Below are 22,064 nucleotides of genomic sequence, written 5' to 3'. Positions count from 1 at the left end.
GGTGTACACACAGGCACATGCACACACATGCATGCCCAAGCCCTCTCCATGCAGGTGCCCTCATGGCATGCTCAGGCCTTTTCAGTTGCCGGCAACTCCAGGGGACCCCTTCTTCTCTTCCCTATGGTCACAATGCTAGATCCATCCCACTTTTATCCTTTGATTTTCTAAATCCTGTATGCGGTTCCTGGGCCAAATTCACAGGGCTACTGTGGGGTGAGAGGGCAGAGCAGAGTGTTCTTTGCACTGCTGAGGTCTCCTTAGTGCACCCCTTGGTTTGGGCTCTGCACCTTGGTCCACCTTGATGAAGTCAAGGAACAGCAAAGAGGCTCCCGACCACTTTCTGCTTGCCCATAGGTTAGCAGTTTTTTAGGCTGAGTTTTGTCTCATGGTGAGTTAGAATAAATTCCCAAAGGGATCTTGCAGCAGGATGGAGGCAGAGTCTGGGAGCTGCTCTCCCAGGGACACCCTCCAGAACCCACATGGAACTGGGCTTCCTCTTTTGGGGGGGACAATAAGACTCCAGATGTTGTCTTAACGCTTTCAGTATTTGACTTGGATCCAATGTCTAAACTTTGGATCCTAAAAAACCTGAAAACTGTGCACAGCAGAGCAAGTGTCAGTAGTGCATGGGTTACTCTTTGCTTTGGAAGAGTCGTTATGAAGCCTCAGATGCCCTCCAGCAGTTCTGCTCAGTTGGTGGGACAAGGAGGTCTGAGTGAAAAGAGGGGCTAAGAGACTCCTGGGACATGGAGCATCCTGAGAGACCAGTGCCCATCATGGAGGGAACAGAGGGATTCTGCACTCAGAGTCCTGCTCTGGGCTCTTCATGGAGCACTGGAAGGTGGGTTTATGCAACCCTGTGGTTTTCTGAACTTGACGTTTACTAAGTGACAAGTGAAGCAACTTCACAAAGTTCAAGGTATTGGGAAAGCAGCGGGTAGGCTCCAGACAAAGAGAGGGTAAGGAAATGGAAACGCTTGTTTGGTTCACACTATGGGTATGTGTGAAAATAGGGCACTGTACCCTGTAAGTGATATTGCAGATAACAGAAATAAATAAAACCAGGGGCAGGCTTGTGGCATAGCAGATAAAGCTGCCAGTTCGAATCTCAGCTGCTCCATTTCTAATCCAGCTTCCTGCTAATGACCTGAGAAAAGAAGTGGAAGATGGGGCCCAAGTGCTTGGGACCCTGCCATCCATGTGGAAGACCTGGATGAAGCTGCTGGCTCCTGGCTGCAGTCTGGCCCAGCATTGCCTGTTGCAGTCATCTAGGAAGTGAACCAAATGGATGGAAGATCTCCGTCTGTCTGATTTTCAAATAAAGAAATCTTTTTTTTTTTTAACTCTCTCAAACCCCTTAGAAAAGTATATTTTTTAATTTAATGTTTGAAAATTATTTTATTTGCTTGAAAGGCAAAGAGAGAGAACAAGTGAGCTGGAGTACCCATCCATTGAGTCAGTCTTCCATATGCCTTTAACAACTCAGGCCAAAGCCATGAGCTGGCAACTCAACCGGGTCTCTGTATATCTGACTTTCCAATTAAAAAAAAAACTGTGCATAGCCACAATATTATTTTTGCATCAAAGTAAGTGGATCTTTTAATCCCATTTCCCATGGATTTTGTGAAGTCTCTTCCCATTCCTAAATTCTCTAAGGAGTTGGGGAATGTATGTCCAGACACTGGGCAGGGGAAGTGGAGAGAATGTTCCCATTGAGGGCTGGGCAGGCCTGGCTCAGGCGGCAACCACGACCCCTTGAGAATCAGAGCCACTGGCCCCTGGCCTGTCCTACCAGCTGTGACGAGAGCACTTTGCTGCCTCTACAGCAATGCTACCACCAACAACAGTTGAAGGATTGATTTGGTAGTCTGCAAATGACCCAGTGTCTGCAGCCAACTGAAAAAGCCTTCAGAGATAGGTTCAGAGAATACTGATGGAAGACAATCAAGGAAGCTAGAACAGTTGAGGAGTTGGTGGGAACGCAGGTTAGTGCAGCGATACAGAGGTGGGATGACCATGTTCTCAGAGCTCTGATGCAGCTCTAAAGACCAGAACTGCTGGGCAGGGCCGGCCGTGTGTCTGGAGGTAGCTGTTTGCTCCAGTGGTCTCCAGACCTGCTCTTTTCATAGATACCCTGGCAAGGGTGGCTCTGCCTGCCTCCTTGCTGGCAGAATTTGTAGGGAAAGCAGTATTGCTTTTGACCACCTGCCAACAAAGAGTATTTGAGGATACAGAAATGTTGGATCCATATGTTATCAACTGAAAAGGATGCCATTAACTGGTGCCAGATGCATACACACAGGTTCTGGCACTTTCTCTCTGGGAGTATGGTGTCTGGTTCAGACTAGAAGCCATACACTCTGCCCCCTGACTCTCCATGGGCATTCAGCGTGTGTGTGTGTTCCTTCCCCTTCTTCTCCTTTCAGCTCCTTGAGTTTCAACAGCCATCAGGAGGGCTTCCTGGAACCTGCCTCACACCCTGAGAACCAGCAAGGAGGCAGCCAAGAGGGAAACCAAAGGCCCCCTCACGGTCTGATGCAGGGAAATGACCCCAAGGCAGGGGCACATATCTCATGGTCACTTGGCCATGGGGGCCGTGGACATCTGGGAACCTGGTCTTGGGGGAAGGTACAGAAACCAAAGGGAGAGAGTGAGGGGTCTGTGCAGGCACAATGCATCTCACAGCCCTGCTGACTCTTTCCAAGACAAATAGCAGCTGCAATACTTTTTTAGAGGCTTGGCTCATTACAACAACTGTCTGCTTGTTCTCAGAGCTAGAATTTATTTTCTCTCTCCCCAGTATCCTGGAATGCCTGGAAAAACCAAGGCAAGGAGGAGGCCATGACATCTCTAAGTGGACACGTAGGGGCCCACTAACAAGGCCACACAGAGCCGGACATGAGGCTCTCTCGGGTGGCTGGTGATGCTAATCTAACAGCCACCATGGGATTTGGTTTCCCCTGATCATGTGGAAAAAGAATTCCACGGAGGCTTGTGTCCCACACTCTGCCTGCCACACACTAAGCCCTTGCTGGAAAGGCTGCTTCATTGCAGAGGATTTTTCAGGGAGCACCACATGCTCATGCTGCAGCAGGAAGCCCCTGTTGGTCATTCCACCCCTTTAGGAAAATGTTAGTAACTGTAGCCCAGCGTGGTGAGGGTGCACACTCACCCGGCTTCCCTTGTCCCCTGGTGGTCCATGTAAGCCCTATGATGAATCAGAGACAGGAACACATGTTCGTGAGAGAGCAGGAGATGGTGACACAGGCCCAGCAAGCTCCTCCCTGATGCCCGAGTTCCTGGACACATGGGGCATCACCCCCATTTTACAGAATGAAGACAAAGCAACAGAATACTCAAATCATTTGACTTGAGGAAAATGGTGTGGTCTGGGCCAAGCAAAGAGCACAGGCCTGAGCTCCTGGCTCGGTAGCCCCTGTCCCTGATGGAGAGATCGTGCAGAGGGTGACCATGCTGGGTTCTATGAACCTGGTTGGGCAACACGGGATATGCATGGTAGAGGAGTGTCCCCATAGCTGTCCCTGCCAGGTGCTTGACTCGGCAGTTCCCTGGAGCCTCTTCAAGGTGCCAGTTGCTCTCCATTCTAAAGCCACAAGATTTGCCCATGAACCACTATGCGAACAGCCCCCGGATGGGCCAGGAATATAGCACAGGCTCTCACATGCAGGTGTTCAATCTTAGAAGTGAATCAGTGGGAAAAGGGGTTACAGGTGTCAAGCCAAATCCCACTTCGCTGCTCCCTGCATCAGGGGTGTCTGCAGTTGACTTTGAGCCTCCTCGAGGCCCCGCTGTAGACAGCAGAGGCTGCAGGCTCTGTCTTGACCACATTTGTAGGGGACTCTGGAGGTGGACGGAGAGAAACTTCCCATCCCATGAGACTCACAGGAAGCCCCGCTGCTCCCATTGGTCCCGTCATCCCGGGGTCTCCTTTGCTGCCCTGAAACAAGAGAAGGAAACCATGGGTCCTCCTTGGCACAGCCACAACCACGTTCATCGCCATTTCCTATGTTGCTGGGAAAGCATGGGACCTTGGGAGCCCAGGAGCCTCTCTCCTGAAGAGCCTGTCCCCGAGGCAGCACGCTGGGGTCCTGGCACAGAGTGGGATATGGTAAGGCCAGGGAAAGCAGGGAGAAGCTCTCATTTCCCCACCCTTGCCTCTCCTGAGCCTCCCCAGAGACAGGGCTGCAGGGGAGGCTGCTTATGCAGGCAGAGTTCCATGGATGGCCACCCAGGGCCTGTGCCTGAGGTGCCTTCAGCCAATCCAGGAGGAGCTGATATGGAAAGCTCCCCTGGCCCCTGGCCTCACCCTTCCACTCTCACCCTCATACTTGTCCACTTCACTGTGGAGGTGTCTGGCTCTCAAGGGCCATGTGACTGGAAGTGAACCCAACATGCCCAGTCTCTGGACCTCTGAGTGCCCCTCCAGGGACTTCCTAAACACCCCTGGCATCCCGTTCCGTGTAGAGGTTCCCAGTTGTTACAGAGTTGAGGTGTGTGTGGTGTCAATAGCACCTGGGGCTATGTTAGATGGCACACGAGGAAGGCCAAGGAGCGGGAGCCCACGTGCAGGGAGCTCTCTACCTCCAGGTGTCTCTGTTCACTCACAGCCACTCCACAAGCATGTGTTTGGCTTGTGGCTGCTTCAGGCTGCAGTGAGAACATCCAGGGGAGGAGAGGAATGGAAGAGGGGGGTTGGGCCAAGCCTCCTAGGGCTGAAGCAGGGACTCTGTTGGGTCCGGGGTGCCTGGGCTGCAGGAGAGGCTGGCCTGTCCCTCCATCCTCACTGGGTGCTCACCCTCTCGCCCTTTGGTCCCGCCGGGCCTGGAACTCCAACTGGTCCTGGAGTGCCCTGAAGGAGGTGAAAGAGACAGAGATGAGGGTCCTGGCAGAAGGGCCCTCCCGGAAGCCCCACCCAACACCTGCACAGGAGTAAAGAGCCAGGCCTAGTTTTCAGGGTTGGCGAGTTGTAGGCGGGGAGATCCAGAGCTAGATCCGTGGGGGAGGGAAACCCTTTTGCACTATAGCCAAGCTCGCCAAGGCTGAAAACGGCAGAACCATCATTTTGTCTGCTCCCAGAAGCACCTGGGAGGGGGCGGGGCCGGCACTCCCTTTGCTGTCGCAGCTTACATGCAGTGGGAAGGTCTTCATGCCACAGAGAGAGCAATGGCGCACACATACAGAGGCAGACACAGGAGGTCCTTCAGCCACCACCCACCCCACTGCAGACCCATCTCCATCCCTGGACTCAGCCTGCAGCCAGCTGAGAATCTTAGGTCTCCACTGCTGGCTAGAAGTGAGTTATCAGGCCTCAGGTGTTGCACCATGCTGGCCTGGTGGTGGGGTGTGTGGGGAGCTCTCCTACGCAGGGCTGTGGGGCAGGGGCCAGGGGCTGCAGTTGTCAGAGCTGTGTTGCTTGGAGACAGAGCAGGGCTTGCTGTGGCAACGTCAGCCCACATCTTCCCAGCTCCCTGTGAGCAGCCTGACTGGACCCAGTATTTGTTTGAGTCTCCAATTACTCTGAGCACAACATGGGGTGTAGATTTGGGCTGTGGGGCTCCATGTACAGCGTTGACAAGTGGCAAAGTGCTCGCTTACTTGCCATGGAAACCAAAGGCAAGGAGATGTGCCTGTGCCTCTTTGCAGCCACAAGGTGAGAGGGAAGCCGTGAGCATTGCTGAGAGCAGCACTGAGGTGGGGAGAAAGGCCAAACCCCCATGTTCGAGGACGGCCTTGGCCTTGCTGTGGGGAGGTTCCTCAACCTGTTTGAGTGTCAGCTTTTCCCTCTGTGAACTCAGGTTGGGAACATGTGCACCTACCACCTAGGCCACTGCCAGGATTATAGGTCTGGATGCATGCCAGCATCTGGTGCTGCACCTGACGCCCAAGAAGTTCCCAGTGGAAGGTTATGACATTGGCAGTGCATAACTGGTCTCCCCAGACATCTTCCTTTAAAGATAGGTTCTGGATTTTATGAGAAAAATCAAATCTCAAGTCCAAGTGAACAGAACACATGGATGTGCACTGCTCTTCTGTGTCCAAGACAGACTTAGCCCAGCCCAGCCCTGACCCAGCTCCTGGGCCATGTGGGCCAGGTGAGGGGACCATGGGAGGGCCGGGGAGGCACTGCTGAAGGCACAAAGTCACAGAATGCCTGAAAAATTCTCGATGTGCAAAAGTCTGTAATGCTAACCGCAGTAACCCAAGGAAGGAGGGGCTCCACAAAAAGATCACCTCTAGCAGGTGCTGCCTCCTCCTCTTCTTGAGGGCATTCAGTAGGATAAGACCTTGCTGGGGCTCACTCCTGGTCCTTCTCTGACTCCTAATGACTGGAATCACTGGTGAGCTGCTCTCCTGCCCCAGCACCCCCCTGGGAAGGTCTTCTGGAGCTAGATGACAACACACCCTTCCACCCTGTCTGCATGTCCTATTGCCCTTGAGTGTCGTGCCAGCCAGATCATGAGCATCTTGCCTTGTGGGCTGGCCCTGGGCACTTTTTGTCTGTGGGCGTGAGGGGCAATGCTGCTGAGCAGGAGAGTCCAGCCTCCCAGGTCTGGATGGGTGAGCCCTGCTACAGCACTGGTCACACAGGCTGCAGCCAGCAGTTCTATGGCTCTGGCAATCCCATGCAGCCGGGTAGAGAAGCGAGGGGGTCCCAGTAAAGGGCCTGGGAGGTGGCAGGGAGGGTGTGTTCCCCAGGTTGCTGTTGCCTGTCACCGGCAGAGGAGCCGAATGCTGAGTCAGGAGCAGGGGGTGTCTGTTTTCTACAATCAGAAGGAATGGGGGAAAAAAGCACCCTATGTGCTCACTCATTCTGGGATACAGCTCTGGTTGGGTGTGGCTGTAATGTGCCCATAGGATGCTGTGCTGAGGCTCACCCTGCTTTTCCATGCTCTGCCTGCCCTCAACCTGCAATGCTGTCCCCACTCTGTGCAGCCCACTCTGTGTAGAAAGCCTCATGGGCTGCACAGCAGATGGACACAGCTCACAGCATGGACATGATCCTGTATGATGTACTGACACTGTTGTGCTTGTTGGGGTGACACTGTGGCCTGATTGGCCAAGCTAAGCTCTCGGGGCCTGACAGAGCTGCCCTCCCCTCCTGCCTCTGGCAGATCTCAGCATCCCCTCTCATCCCCACCATAGTATGCTACATGCTGTGGATCCAGAACATAGCATGGGACCCTTCTGAGGTTTGGGGGTAGGGACAAGGCCAGACTCAGAGGGAAAATGAGGCCACAGCGGGAAGACAAGAGGGACCACAGGCGGGGTATGGGGCAGGGGGTGATGGAGATGTGACACTCACCGGTGGCCCAGGCCTGCCGTCCAAACCTGACGCTCCCTGGACGAAGGGCACAGTGTGGCCAAAAGAAGGGGGAGGGAGGTACGGGATGTGGAGAAAGGGAAGAACAGGAGGGAAGAGGTGAGTAAAGCAGTGACTCCGGACAGACACAAACGCCGGCCATCAAACACCACGGGAGGGACAAGCTCGGAGGACAGGCACACCAACAAGAACACGGAGACACCACAGGCAGCGGCCGGCCGCTGGGTGGGTGGCATGGGGACCTGAGCAGACGGCCACTCTGACCCTCCACGCCCCTCGCACCCTGCTGGGCTTTGTCCTCCTTGAGAAGCCCCCTCCTGCCCCCAAGGGCCTTTGGTGGCTCCTCTGGCAGAGGAACTCACAAAGGAGAGGAGTCGGGACCAGATCCTGAGACAGGGATGGGGGTGGGTGGCTGTTATGTGGAGGGGATCCAGGTGAGGGTGGGGCCCCAGGTGAGGGTGGGCTCCCTTGTTTCTCTGCATACCTTGTTGAGACAGGGCCATGCTCGCAACCCCTGAGGGACTCAGCCCTGCCTTCCACCATCAGCTTGTGCAACCTAGGTGGGGGCTGGCTATGCTCACGCCAGCAGGTGGAAGGTCCTGAGTGAAGGATGCCTGCTACTCCGCACATACCAGTGTGCAGAGCTCATCAATAGCTCAGCCCCTCCCCGAGCTGCCCACAAGGCCCCTTTAGGGACAGAGGCTTTGGGGTCAGTCCATGGGGACATGGGTCCTAAGGCCACCTCCCTTCTCCTCCTCCACAAGCAGATGGGTAAGCCTTTTGCTCCCCAGCATCCTTACTCCTGGCTGTGTGAGGCACACTTACTGGGAATGGACTCCAGCTGCAATCCTGGCTTACAAAGCTGTGCCTATGGGAAAGCTAGGGGAGAACTGACTGAAGATACCAACTTAACAAGGAGGTGGAAGGCAGCAGCAGAGGCTTGAGCCAGTAAGGATGGAGCTCTTGAGAGTTGCTTCCAACAGAGGCCAGGGAGCGGCGGATTGAGGGGATGCCCTGAAGAACGGACTGCTTTCTTCTGGAGAGAGGGTGTGGCTTGAATGGTTCTGCAAGGGCCTTGGTTCTCAGCTCTTGGACCCTGCAATGCTGAGGCTGAGCTCTGCTCACCAGGTGAGTGGCCTGTGGTTCCTAACGCTGGCTGCACACTAGCGTCTCCTGGGATGGACGTTACGCAAGGATCGAGATGCTTAAGCTCCAGCCTGGACTGCTTCAACTGATGTTTCCAAGAGCAGGGACCAACTAACGACCCAAGGGAGTCTATAAGAAGTCCAAACTAAATGTGTACAATGAGGGAACTGTGTGTAGATTTCCAAAACCTATTGTGCTAGAATAAGCACATCTTTTCCACTTTCCCTCATCCCTTGAGCTTCTCATACGTTTGGATCCCAGGGTGCACCCGATACGGAGAACCACATCTGTAGGGCAGATGGGCAGATAGGCAGATAGGCTCAGCGGGATGGGAAAGCAGGGCTGCACCACGTGGAATAGAGCGTGCAGGGCAACTTCAACTCAATGCCCACACACGTGTTGTCTGTGCAGTGTCACCACTGGGAGTCCCGGAGCGGAGGGCATGGGCTCTTGGGTCATATCTGAGCCTCTGATCCAGTGTATGTGATTGACCATATGGCAAATCGTTTTTGCTCTCATGCTAGAAAGTGGGGAGAATTTCCAGGGGTGTAGGTCCTTGTTCCAAGGCAAGAACCAGCAGAGCTGAGAAGGAGCTGCTGCTTGCAGAAGGAACACCTGGTTCCCTGGGTCACCCTAGTTCCTACCATTTACTATGGTCCTCTGAAGCTCCCAGGAGCTGTCATCTGCTTGTTCTGTTTCCTTAAGTAGGAAAAAACCATTTCTCTGCACCCATGCCCCTACTGACACACAAGCTGGGGACACCGTCTGCCCCGGCACAACCTCTGCTGGTCTTACTTGCTTGTACCTTTTGCACGCAGCTCCTGAATGAATCTTCCAGTGATCACTAGGATGATGGGGGTGCCTTACAGAAGGTACTTGGGGGGTTAGGTAGGGCTTGGAAGACTCTTGAACAGAATAGTGAACAGTACTGGGTCCTTCTGGAAACAGTCCAAGACACGGAACAGTGCCTACTCAAGTCATCAGTGTTACGTAGTCTGTTGAGTGAACCAGTTTTACAAGTTAACTATTCCTGCATTCTGCGCTCTAACGAGGCATAGGGTGAGGGTGAAACTCTACACTTAGCTGTCTGGTTTCTGCGATTACAGGCCTGAGTCAGCCTCTGCCTGGCCAGGGTAGTTGGGTCTCCTATTATCCCCTGGTTCTGTATGTCTATGCAGAGCAGGGGTTGGCTTTGAGCTGGGTGGCTGGAAGGAGCTCTTGGCCAGGTGGAAGACAGCCCCTGGCCCGGCCTGGCTAACCCTTCCCTCTCTAGGGCTTTCTGGACCATGACGACTTGGGAACAAATCAGAAGTCCCCGGCTCAGCAGTAGTGAGGGAGTGGAAGCCAAGGTCAAGGGCCTTGCCACCTCTGGAAATGCAGCTGCTGCTCACCAGGGGGAGGGGCGCTGAGACCTAAGATCTCTAGGCCAGGAGTGGACTCAGCCTGTGGGGGTCACAGAGTCTGACTTTTTGGTGTGTTTCTCTGCTGTGGCCCATGCTGAAGAGAGAAAGAGTGGGGTTCTCTGGGAACACTTCAGAGAAAACAGGAGTGGGTGGATAATCCCCAAGACTCCATGGTTCCCCAGCTTCCATGCCTGCCCTGGGCATCAGACTTGTTGAGCCCTGAAATCTGGCACATTTGGGGTTGAGCCACTTGGGGTAGCCCTGACTTAGGTCACTTCCCATTCCTCCAACACCAGGATCGGGGTAGGAGAGCAACAGGGCTTATAGGCCTGCCCAAGTTGGGGAATTGGAGCCTCAAAGAGCTTCAGAGCCCTCTCCAGTGCCCACCCAGCACCCCAGGGCCACCAGGGCCTCGCTCCAGGTATCTTGCCAGCTGCGGTATACTCACAGGCAGTCCCAGGGGCCCTCGGTCTCCTTTCTCGCCCTGGACGCCCTTCTCGCCTTTTGCTCCGTCCAGTCCTGCTTCCCCCTGGAGGAAATGGAGCCAGGAGATCAGAGGAGGGTGTGTCCCAGACGACTCCCTCCAGCCTTCTGTAGGCCCAGGGGCCTTGCTGCTGTGTGAGGTCAGGGGGAGGGGTGGAGGTGGCCGGGTTGGGATGGCCGGGCTAGAGGTGCCAAGAATCCCTTAGTTCTTATGTGGTCACTTCCTTGATAAGCATCCTCTGTGTCCCTGAGGTAACTTTAAGGTCCACAAAGGGGCAACACGACAAGTGGAGTGAGGACAAACCCACAGGGCAGTTCCTGCCAGGGTCTGCAAAGCAGGAGCCCTGCGGCTGTGCAGGGATCTGTTGGCAGATGTTAAGAACCGTTGTCACCCACAGCACCCCAAGGCTCACCAGGGAGTCAGGGGGAGCATCCTGACTCCTGGAGGATGCTGGGACAGGAGGCCAGAACACGGTCACACCAGCAGTCTCCAGCTCAACCCATTTAAAATGCATGTGGGAGACAGGGAGAATCTGGCCAGGGTACAGTAGGCTTGGCCCTGGGCAGAATTAAGTTCTTGTCTACCTTCCCTGGACACTTCAGAATTAGTGAGGGACCTGGGACAAGAAGGTGGTGAAGGCACTTCTCCACTGCCATGCTATGGGGCTGATGGGTGGGGAAATTCTGAATCCAAAGCATGCCAGGTATCCATGCTGGCTGTTTAAGGGCCTGTGGGGTTCCTACCTGGCCTCACTGCACCTCCAACTAGAGCTCACGTGACACTATCTGGGCCCCTGAAGCATTGTCCCTCTTTCCTGCTGTCACAGATGCAGCCCCTCTCCCGCCCCCTCATGTGGCACCTGTCATGTAACGTCCTCTTACCTTTGGTCCAGGAACACCTTGGAGTCCCTGCAATTGGAGTCAGAACAAAGCAGATGCATTAGAACTGCATTTCCAGCTAACACTCTTGCCCACAGGCTGAGCACCAAGGAGCTAGTGCTTGGGCTGTGCAGTGATTTGAGGTAATACCCTGAGGTGATAAGGGAATGTTCAAGTGCTGGTTATAATTAGAGTTGCTCCTGCTACTTCTAGCAGTGATGCCAGGGGCCACCCCGTGTCATGGGACTGTGAACTAAGCAGAGGAGTGACCAGCATCTGTGGGTTTGGGTGCTTGCTTTTTTGGGGGGGGTAGGTTCCTTTAGGTGCCCTGCAAAAGGGAGGCTCATGGTTCTATTCTTATAACCCTAGCAGATACCATGTTGAAAAGGTCATTTTCCATTTTCACCCTGGGCTTCTGTTGGCTAGGTGCAGGCAGGAGGAAGGGGAGCAGCAGAGGCCTGGCAGCAAAGGGCTAAGTCCACATAGGGCAGAGCTTAGGGACAAAGGGTGCCAGGGCTGCCAGGCGGTCAACCAACCTATCAACAATCTCCAGGGCAAGGGGCACCTTGGTGTCATGTGACAGTGCACTTCCCCTGGGAGGGAAGGGCACAGGGACAGCGAGGTGATCACTGCCTAAGGTGGGGGTGGGGTCCAGTGGTTGCGGGGGGAGGGCATGCTAGGGACCCAATCCCAGGAGTCAGAAATGCTGACAAGCTCTCCCAACTTACCGGAGCTCCTGGGGGACCCTCTGGCCCTGGCGGCCCTGGAACCTAAAAGTCAAAAGGGAGCCCTGTTAGACTCCAGGTGGGCTTCCCTCCTAACATGGCCAGGATGCAGTGAAGGAACTGCCAGACCAGAGGAGGATAGGACCTTTTCCCAGCTGGGAGGCCCAAGTCAGGTTGGAAACTTGGGACACCTACCAGCCTCCACTTCCCTTGAGGGCAGGTAGCAGTTGGAGAGACAGAGAAGGGCATGGCAGTCAGTGCCTAATGCAGTCAGTGTCTATTGAATATGGACACCCATGTCTGCGTTTGTCACTCTGCTCCCTTCTGAGCTGGGCCCTTCCTGCTCAGCTTCCTAGGGCTAGGAGGGCCTGCACCATGGCCAAGGCGGGCAGCTCTCGCAGGGCACTGGGAGGCAGGCAGTCCCTGGTGCCTTTTGGAACTGAGGGCTTTCAGCTGTGTCTGCTCTGGCCTCCCTGCAGAGGACATGATGTCCACAGACTCTACTGGACGTTGCTGAATTCTCATGACGGGTGAATAATATGTGGATTGGCCTGTGGCTGTGCATACACTCACGGTCCTAGAACCACACAAGTGTAAAAGTAATACAGGCTCATTCAATATTTTATAAATTAGAGAGAACTGCAAGAGAGAAAAAAGAACACAACTCTGGGTTTACCTAGCTGAAAAACACTGCTAACATCTGCCTATTGTTCTATTTCCTTTCCTTTTTTTAGGATGCATATAGTAGGACTGAAGATATGCAAACTTAGATTTTATACACATACAAGTTCACAAAGAAAAATCTGGCTTCCTGTTCTTTTTTCATCTCCTTCGTGCATGTTCTCCAAAAGCCTCCTTTTAAAGCTGACATGCTATTCACTGGATGGAATGGAAATAAACTGCTATACAGCCAAGGCTGACAGTAGCACTTGGCACATGGAGGGTGCTCAGGCGTGGTGACTGTTATCACTGCTCATGTTAGCACCACCAGACATTCCACCCTTTCCTTCTTGTTACAAATGTAGGTTTCCTCCAACTTCTATGGTGAATACTTACAGAGGAACATTTGCTTCAAAAGAGTTATTTAATGTATTTGAAAGGCAGAGTCACAGAAGAGGAGTTTGAGGAAAGAGATTGAGAAAGAAAGAGAGAGAGAGACAGAGACATTCCACCTGCTAATTTACTCTCCAAATGGCAGCAGCAACAACTAGAGCTGGGCCAAACCAAAGCCAAAGCCAGCACCCTTGGTTCTAGTCTTCCACGTGTCTGGCAGGGGCCCAAGGGCCTGGGCTGTGTTCTGCTGCTTTTCCAAACTCATCAAGAGGGAGCTGGATTGGAAATGGAGTAGCCAGGACCCTAGCCCATATTCTCATATGGAATGCCAACATTGCAGGGGTTGGCTTAATGTGCTGTACCATAACACTGGCACCAGGAGAAACATTAAAAATTATACACAGTTTTGTATTTGAAAGGTAGATACATACATAAAGATGTGCAACCTGCTGGTTCAGTCCCCCACTGAATGCAACAGCAGGGCTGGGCCAAGCCAAAGCCAGGAACCTAGAATTTGATCTGGGGGTCCCACATTGGTGGTGGGGCCCAAGGACTTAAGCCACTGCTGGTGCCTCCCAGGGTGCACTTCAGCAGGAAGCTGGATGGGAAGTGGAGCTGGAGCTCCCAGACAGGCATCGATATGGGATGTAGATGTCTCAGTGGATCAACCATGGAACCAGATGTCTGCTCCGGGAGACATCTAATTTTTTAGGCTAATTTAGACTAATTTTTGTAAGAGAGTCTCCAGTTTTAAAAAAGCAATATACACATCCTGTATCAGGGCTGTTCACTAAGTCCAGATAGGTTGACATCAAGGGTATCAGAAGCCAGGGGTGTGGGGGATCTCTTCCTTAGCTGGGAGACAGGACCGTAGCTGCCCAGGCCCTGTCACCAACACCCTGGTGACCTTCCCTTCCAGTCCCCTCTCCTTCTGCCATGCTCCTCTTCCTTCTAGAGATACACTTTTCCAAGTGGCGCTATCTGGAAAGCCTCCTTCTGAAGTCACATGACAAAGGGATTCAGACCCTGAGCAGGTGGCCCATCCTCACTTGGTTCCCTGAGTGGTTGCCACTCTGCTGCTCATTCCCTGGGAAGCTGGGGGCCCAGAGGGACAGTCCAGACACACGGCAAGGGCTATGAGAAGCTAGCAAAGATACAGGAAGGTAGGAAACCTGGAAATATACCCAGGGTTCAGTTCCCAGCCACGGCAGTGCCAGCAGATGCTCAGATTCCTGAACTCGCCTTTGGCTGGCAGGTGCCAGTCCCACCCCAAGGCACAGGAAGTCTGGGCATTCTGCAGTGACTGATGTCAGACAAGGCCCCACGGGAAGAGCTACCTACCTCTGCTCCTGGGTCGCCCTTCTCCCCAGCTTGTCCTTTCTCTCCCTGTGGGCACAAAACACCACACTGTGACTGCCAGTACCTGGAGAGTCTGGGTACAAACATACTTCACATCTGTGACAAACTGGGTTGGAACGTGACTGTCTCTAGGTTGTCAGCAGAGAGCAACCCCAGGGAGGTGAGTGATTGTTGGACAGCAGACCGAGGCAGGTGCTGGAAAGGCTCGCTACCCTCCAGCTCACAGGTCAGGCTGGTGCCTGGTGTGGACCCTCCTGCGGTGCCTCTGGGACTTGGTTTCAAGCCACAGTGCAGAGCATGTGCAAAGGTGATGGGATGTCACTCCCTTGAGCATGCTACAGGTGACCAGTACCACGGCTGTACAAAGAGCATCTATCACAAGATGAGAGTTGTTCCAATGTTACACACCAGAGCAGAACACTCCCACACGTGTGCCCCTACCGCCCAGCCCTCTCGCCTTACTGTAACTCCCGGGAGCCCGATGGGGCCAGGCAATCCTGTCGCTCCAGGCCTGCCCTGGTCACCTGGTTCTCCTTTCTCCCCAGTTGGGCCGTCTAGACCCTGCAGATTGGCAAAGTTCTCTGTTAGTCAAGCTCAAAGCTATCCTGCTGAGCATCTGTGTCCACTGTGCATGTGCCTACGGCTTCCTTATCCCAAGCCCAGGGCACAGGTGTAGGCCCCTGGAGCCCAAAGGAGGCTCCTGAGACAAGTAGGCTGTCCTGTGGGATGGGCTGAGGCCCCCTCTTTCGCACATGCACCTTTTCCCGGGGCGAGGCCCCTGTATGCTCTCCAGAGGTATCCAAGGGTTACTGCCCCATTTCAGAGATGAGCAAATGAAGGTTCTACTAAGCCTAGTCAGTGACTTTCCCCAGGTCACAGCAAGGACTTAGGTCTCCTGAGGAGATTCTAGCCTTCCCAGGGTGGCCTGGTGGGCAGGTACCAAGCAGGGCCCCTACTCCTAATCCTGGCTGATGGCTCTGGGCAGCCACTGGGGCCGTGCAGAGCTGGCATTACATGTGTGGGCCATGCACAAGAGCCAGCAGCCCTGGCACTCACCGGTGAGCCTGCCGGGCCTGGCGCCCCTTTCTCTCCCTTCTCTCCTGGGTTCCCTGGAGGCCCAGTGACTCCCTTCGTTCCTGAAGGTCCATCCTTTCCAGGGGGGCCTTGAGGACCAGGGGGGCCCATATCTCCTGGTTTGCCACGAGGTCCCTTGGGAAGACAGCAACAGTATTTTTCAGACACACAGATGAGGGAAAGAGGAGAAGCAAGGAGAATGGAAAAAACTGGAATTGGGGTGGGGAGCCCTTCCCAGCCTGACCCACCTGTTTCTCCTTTAGCCTGTGGGATGGGGCTCTGCTAGGTCTTTGCAGTGTGGGTCCCTCTCTCATTCCTCCCCTTCTTGTGCCATGGACTCACAGCTGGGCCTGTTCCACAGCCTTCCTGCCCACCCCCACCCCAACTGCCCAGTCCCAGCTGAGGACCAATGAATAGAATTGTCTGGAAGGGTCTGTTCTCACCTTTTCTCCATCATGTCCTGGAGGGCCTGGTAGTCCAATCTCCCCCTGTGGCCAGAATAAATACACGTAAGCCTCACGCAGGGCAGACACAGCACTGCCCGTGGGCCAGGAGGCCCCTGTGCTTAGCTGTACTCGCCTGCACCATTTTCACTGTGGGCTGGCGACAGAGGCATGTAGCCAAGGCTCCTGGGATGGTTGACCCTGGGGAACCAGGAGTTGTGTCCAGGTCCCGCCCACCCCTGGCCCACCTGCTGTTTCAGAAAGCCCTGAACAGTCCAGGCTCCCCGTCAGCTTGAATCCAGACACCATGGACAGCACCCTCACCTGCACACCCACCCGTTCCCTTCTTAGGTCAGGCTGGGAGGCTTGGGAGGAAATGCTGGAGGTGCTGCTGCAGGGAGGGAAGGGAGGTGCTAGATTAGGGGCAGCTTCTAGGAGGAGGCGGCCTTTGAGTTGGGCTTGAAAGGCTGACAAAGGCCTGGAAAGGTTGGACTTTCCAGGTAAGGTGACTTGCAGGGAAGGGGGCATCCTGACATTCTGAGCAGAGGACAGAACACAGAACTGCCTAGACATGGGCTCAAATGCCACGCTTCCTCGCCTAGAAACATCACAGCAGAGGGTGAAGGCAGGGGGTAGCCAGGAAGGAGGCTGTGGTGGGAGCACAGTGGGATGTGGGGCCTGGGTGGATGACAGGGCAGGGTAGGGTTCAGGTGGGTGAGTGGGGTTGTGCTCCAGGCTGAGTCTGGCCTCACCTTCTGGCCTGGGGTCCCTGGAGCTCCGGGTGGACCGATCTGCCCAGGAAGACCAGGAGGACCCTGAGGAGAGAAAGAGCAAACACAATTGGGAGAACCCTGTAGCTGAGCAGGGTGGTCCTGTACAGAGGGCTGATGGTGGGGCTGGCCTAGGGGATCAGCTACATCATACATGCCTTCAGGGCTAGGAACTTGTGATTGCAAAGAAAACGTCATGGGGACGCCAATGTGCCAGCAAGTGAGCGGGAAATGTGTTTGAGGGTGAAGCCAAGAGAAGCCTGACAGCTGTGGCCAGCAGCTTCTTGCTCCTCATCCTCACTCAAGAATACCCCTAGAAGCTCTGGGGGCCCCCAGGAGGTGAATCAGAAATGCATCCCGCAAACCACGCAGGTATTTGTCAATGGGAGAAGGTGCGGTGTGTCCATGTGACAGGGACCTGGGGACAGAACTCTGACACTTCAAGGAAGGGATACAGCTGCATCTCAGACACAGCAGTGGGAGCCAGAGAAGCTCCATGGGGCATCAGTCCGTCCCACGAGACTCTGCAGAGGGCGCAGTCCATCTGCAGTGACAAGAGGCACCACAGTGGTGGCCTAGGCTGTGGGTGGCTGTAGCCCTGACTGCTGAGCAGCCCACAGGGACTCTCTGGAGTGACCAGGGTGGGCGTACCTGTGTCCACACTCTCCTGAAATGGGCACATGGCACTGGACCTCAGTCAATTTTAAGAGGAGAATGTCTCCAGGCATGTTTTATTTCCAATGATATATGTGAGTGTCCCTCAGCAAAGCTTACGGATGATCCATCTGGGACTGGGGTGTGACATACAGTGGGGTGACTGGTTCTGAATTTGCCAGCCCTGGGATGTTAGTTCTTGCCTCCATGCTGCCCTCCCTGGCTGCCAGCCCCGAGTCCCTGGGAAAGCGAGGAAGAGGGGAGGACTTACCATCAAGGCCAGTGTGCGGATCTCCTGAAAAAGCAACAGCACTCAGTGAGCCAGGGTCCCCTTGGTGGGACAGAGCCCTCCAAGCAGCCTGAGGTGGGAGAGCCTCACTTCCTGCTTCCCCTGCCCAGAGATCACCCAGCACTGGCTCAGCTGCCCGCCCACCCTGCATCATCTACTCTGCCGGATCCCCCCCTCCCTGGTTTTCCCTCTTCTTCCACAAGCCAATGTCAAGGTCTAAAAAGACTCAGCGTAGCCACATACAGGATGTTTGTTGGGATGGCTGCTGGCTTTGGGACAGGAATCTTACACCTAGGGAATTGGATCATAAATGTACCAAGGGCGATTTTGTCCTCCAGGGGGCATTCATTCCTATCTGGAAGCACAGGACTACTCAGCTAGTGCCCAGCCTATCCACCTTCCACTCTCACCACTGCCCAGGTGGAGAAACCTAGCCTAAAAGGTGGAGAGCTCGTGAGCTTGAGAAAGGATTCCACTGATGCCAAAAAGGGGTGCTTTGCAGGAAGACAGACTACCTTGCGTGAGTGGGTTTGTGATTGGCATAAGTAAGGCTTGTGAGCCCTGTGTGGGTTGGCACCCTGCAGGATGCCAGGTGGCTTCCAGGGCCAGGATAGCTGGCAAGCCAGGCTAGGACAGAAATCTAGGCTTCCTGGACACCCAGTGACAGGGTTCACTAGCCTGAAGGCTGCGCAGCAAGAGGCTGGAGGAGTGACATTAAGGGCGGGCCCTCTCCTGGCCATCAGCTACACTGAGGACCAGCAGCACCCTCTCCACAGACCTCTCACCTCTGGGGGATCCCCCCTTACCTGGAGTGCCTCACTGATGTTGCCATTGTAATCCACCATCTCGCCTTTCCCTGGCTCTCCCTTGGAACCCTGCAAGGCAAACCAGTGCTCACCCCAGAGCTGAGTGAGGGGCCTGAGAGCTGCCTACTCCCTCTCCTGTAGAATCTGCAGCTCCCACTGGCTGCACCTGCCTGCACACAGGGCATCCTGAGCAGCTGAAAGGGGTCCCTGGCTAGGAGCCCGACCACTCAGGAGATGCAATGAGGTATTGCAGAATGGAGACACCTCCCATGGAGCAGTGTAGACGGGTTGGGTCTGCACAACACCAATCACAGTGGCCATGGCAGCCCCCAACTTGGGGCCTTACCCGTTGCCCTCCAGACCCCAGGAGCTAAATGATGCTGTGGCTCTGGGTAAGATAGGTGTGGGCCTTGCTCCCCAGCTGCCCTGGGCTGGGTTGTAGGGCACAATCGGAGTGAGCTGGGCTGATAGACCTGGGGATGGGGCACCTGATGTCTCCAGCTGTGTCACATGTTAGGGCTATGGCGTGAGAGTGGGAGTCTCATCTGGGCTCGGACAACAGCCCATTGACCTCTTCTCACGGAGGAGCAGATTCTACCTCTCCAGGAAGCCAAGGCTGTCACCTGCCATGTTCCCCTCGCCCGGGGTCCTCTGGGCTCCCTGCCATCTCCACCTGCATGCTGTTCTCTCTGTCCTGGATTAATTGCCATCCTCTGTCCTCTGGCCATCTCTCCCTAGTCCCCTAAGTCAGCTACCTGCTTGGGACTGGGGCCTCCACCCTCGCTTTCTTTATGTGTATTCTGCTCAGGTTATCAGGAACCCTCGCATTTTGCCCAGGGCCTGGCTGGTGGATAACTGTCATGGAGATCCTCAAGTTCTTTTGGAGTTCACCTTATTTGTAAAAGACTCTAACTAAATGTGGGTGGGGGGCAGGTATGGTTTTAGGAGGACACTGGCGTGGGGATACCCAATCCTCCAGAAGAGGGGCATTTGTTCCTGGTGCAAATAGGACAGAGGGGCACGGAACAGATGAAACTGAGACAAATCAACTACAGTTTCAATGTTTCTGGGGGTAATGTTACCAATTGAAGATCCTTTAAAATAAGATAGTAAGAATTAAGGAAAAACAAAAGTTTGGGTTCACTGGTGGCCCTGCAGTTAGCAGATCATGGAATGTGAAGCTGCTGCTACCTCCAGCTAAACTGCCTTCCCAATTCCCCCACCTCTCCCCACAAGACACTTAAGTCTCGGTGTGCCTGTGAGGGACACAGTAGCCACTCATGGCTGGAGAGAAGTGAGAATCCCACCTGGACCAGAGGCTGGGGAAACTGCCGGGAGCCAGGGCTCTGGGTCACTCCAAATATCCCATTCCTGGGCTAGGCTGTGCACACCTGCTCTCGCATGAGGTGGCTTTCTAAAGCCCAACCCAGCCAGGAGAGCTGGAGGCCAGTGCTCATGTCCACAGCCCTAGGGATGGCCCACACAGGTTCTCTGAGCAGGGGCGTGGCTTCCAGCTGACTTGACTTTCTGCAACTCTTAGTTGTGGGAACTCTCACCTTTTCTCCTGGCTGTCCTGGGGGCCCCGCCTGGCCAATGACACCTGCTTCTCCCTGGGCAAGAGAACAGAGATGAGATAAGGGCATGCAGGGCAGCTGGGGCAAGCTGGTCTCATCGCTCGTGGTCTGGATGTCTTTCCTTCCCTCCCAGCTGGCTTCTACTAGCTCCCAACTGTCCCACAAATCTGATCCAGCTCAACCCTGGGCCCAGCCTGGGTCTCACCTCCTCTGGAAGCCTTCCTTGCTACTTCCTTTCCTCCTGAGCTTTGTGCCATCCTCTGGAGTAAACATGCCCTGCCAGCCTCTCTATCCTTGGTCAGCACACATGGCCACTGCTGCTGCAGCCCCACCTATACTGTGCACTGTCACCAGCATGACTTGTCGAAGGCGGGGAGCAGGTCATTTGGGAACTCGCAGTGGTTGAGAAGAGACAGTCTCAGTCCCTGCCTGAGCAATGGGGAGAAGCAGAAAGGCCCTGCACCTGCTCAGTGCATGTGCGCTTGGAAACACAGCCTTCTAGATTGCTCTCTATTATCTCAGGATGCAACATGGCAGTGACTAGATAAGCCAGATGCCCTGTAGGGGTGAGCCTGGGTGGCAGGACTGCCTTGACAAGGCTGGGGCTCAGGCTGGGGAGCTCCAGTCACATGAGGGTAGCCTGAGGCCCTTTTGCTACTTCATCTGGCTTCCTCCCAGGCTCTCACAGATCCCTATGCTGTACCCCTGGGAACTGTGGGTTTGTTCCATCTGCTTGGTTGTGGATGGACAGGCTGTGAGGAGCTTCCCTGCAACCTGTGTAGGGGAAGTGCACTATTGAGGAGTGCACTGCCTCAAACCAACTCATTCATGGGGTACCCGTCTCATGGTGCAGCAGATTTAAACCACTGCTTACAATTCTGGCATCCTATATCAGAGGTGCCATCTGGTGTCCACCTGCTCTGCGTTCAATCCACTCCCTGCTAATGTACCTAGGAAGGCAGTAGAGAATGCCCCAATACTTGGGATCCTACAGCCCATTGGGAGACCTGCATGGAGTCCCAGGCTCCCGGCTCTGGCTTAGCCCAGCTCCAGCTGTTGTGGCCATTTGGGGAGAGAAGTAGAGGATGTGCTACTGAAGCAAACTGGGCAACATGGAAGGTAGCTGCTTTGGAAACTGAAGTCTCCCCATGGCAGTTTCTGGCCAGTGAAAGGAATGTGAGGCAGTCCCCTTTGGAGCTGCCCTCTCCGCAATGGTCCTCCTGGCCTGCCAGCTCCAGGTGGGGCCAGTGCTCACAGACCTGCATTCTTCTAAGCCAACGCGAGGCTATTGCAGCATCTCCACCTGAGTCCCCGAGGCTGTCCAGCTGCTTGGGGAAGGAACCCCTCCTGGAAGCAGGAGCTCTGTGCCAATGGCCCTGCAAGAACTTACACCCCTGTATCAGGGGGAGGCTGCAGGAGGCGGGAGCTTGGGACACGAATCCCCTGAGGACAGAGACCTCAGGAAAGCATCTCCCTGGACACCCCAACCCCAGCAAGACTCACCTTGGGCCCCGGGGGTCCCGGGAGCCCTGGAGGGCCGGGCTCCCCCCTGCCTCCTCCAATAGAGTTGCCAGCATCACCTTTCTCTCCCTGGGGATAGTAGGGACAGTTAAACCACAGTCTCCACTATGCTTGGGGATGCAGAGGGCTCTCCAGACCCCAGGGTGGCTGGGACCAGAGGTCTTCAGAACTCAGCCTGGTGGGACCTTGCAGTGGCAGAGGACAGGGAGGAGCTGAAGGGGATCTGGGCTTATAGCTGTGCTTTGTAATGTGTGTTCCACAGAACACTGCTCACAGGGCTGGGCGTACTAGAAACACGTGTTTGGAAGTGTGGTCCCACTAAGTTCTGTGTCCCCTTACTGCACGGCGTGCTGCGTTTATGCAGGCTGGGGTGCAAGAACTTCCTGGCAGCCTGTGCTGTGCAGCTCGCCCCAAACTTAATCGACTTGAAGGCTTTTTAAAAAAATATAATACAGGGGTCGACATTGTGGCACACAGGGTTAAGCTTCCACCTGCTCAACTTCCAATCCAGCTCTCAGCTAACGAGCCTGGGAAAGCAGT

The 22,064-nt window shown here is 54.8% G+C and overlaps 1 protein-coding gene across 1 annotated transcript in view; it reads right to left on the bottom strand.

Annotated features, from left to right (window-relative positions):
• The window catches only part of COL13A1 (collagen type XIII alpha 1 chain), a 117,051-nt gene that overhangs the window by 6,003 nt on the left and 88,984 nt on the right, over positions 1 to 22,064 (bottom strand). The window contains exons 22-36 of the mRNA XM_058671916.1: positions 21,507 to 21,593; positions 19,986 to 20,039; positions 18,430 to 18,498; positions 17,606 to 17,629; positions 16,663 to 16,725; positions 15,911 to 15,955; positions 15,450 to 15,602; positions 14,376 to 14,420; positions 11,985 to 12,026; positions 11,260 to 11,286; positions 10,343 to 10,423; positions 7,328 to 7,363; positions 4,820 to 4,873; positions 3,908 to 3,961; positions 3,176 to 3,211 (exon numbers count right to left, since the gene is read on the bottom strand). Coding sequence (XP_058527899.1) covers positions 3,176 to 3,211; positions 3,908 to 3,961; positions 4,820 to 4,873; positions 7,328 to 7,363; positions 10,343 to 10,423; positions 11,260 to 11,286; positions 11,985 to 12,026; positions 14,376 to 14,420; positions 15,450 to 15,602; positions 15,911 to 15,955; positions 16,663 to 16,725; positions 17,606 to 17,629; positions 18,430 to 18,498; positions 19,986 to 20,039; positions 21,507 to 21,593 — 870 coding nt within the window. The remainder of the gene's footprint in view (positions 1 to 3,175; positions 3,212 to 3,907; positions 3,962 to 4,819; positions 4,874 to 7,327; positions 7,364 to 10,342; positions 10,424 to 11,259; positions 11,287 to 11,984; positions 12,027 to 14,375; positions 14,421 to 15,449; positions 15,603 to 15,910; positions 15,956 to 16,662; positions 16,726 to 17,605; positions 17,630 to 18,429; positions 18,499 to 19,985; positions 20,040 to 21,506; positions 21,594 to 22,064) is intronic.

The sequence above is a fragment of the Ochotona princeps genome, chromosome 13 (genome assembly GCF_030435755.1).
Source record: "Ochotona princeps isolate mOchPri1 chromosome 13, mOchPri1.hap1, whole genome shotgun sequence".
Taxonomy (NCBI): domain Eukaryota; kingdom Metazoa; phylum Chordata; class Mammalia; order Lagomorpha; family Ochotonidae; genus Ochotona; species Ochotona princeps.
This window is presented reverse-complemented; position numbering and strand designations above follow the sequence as displayed.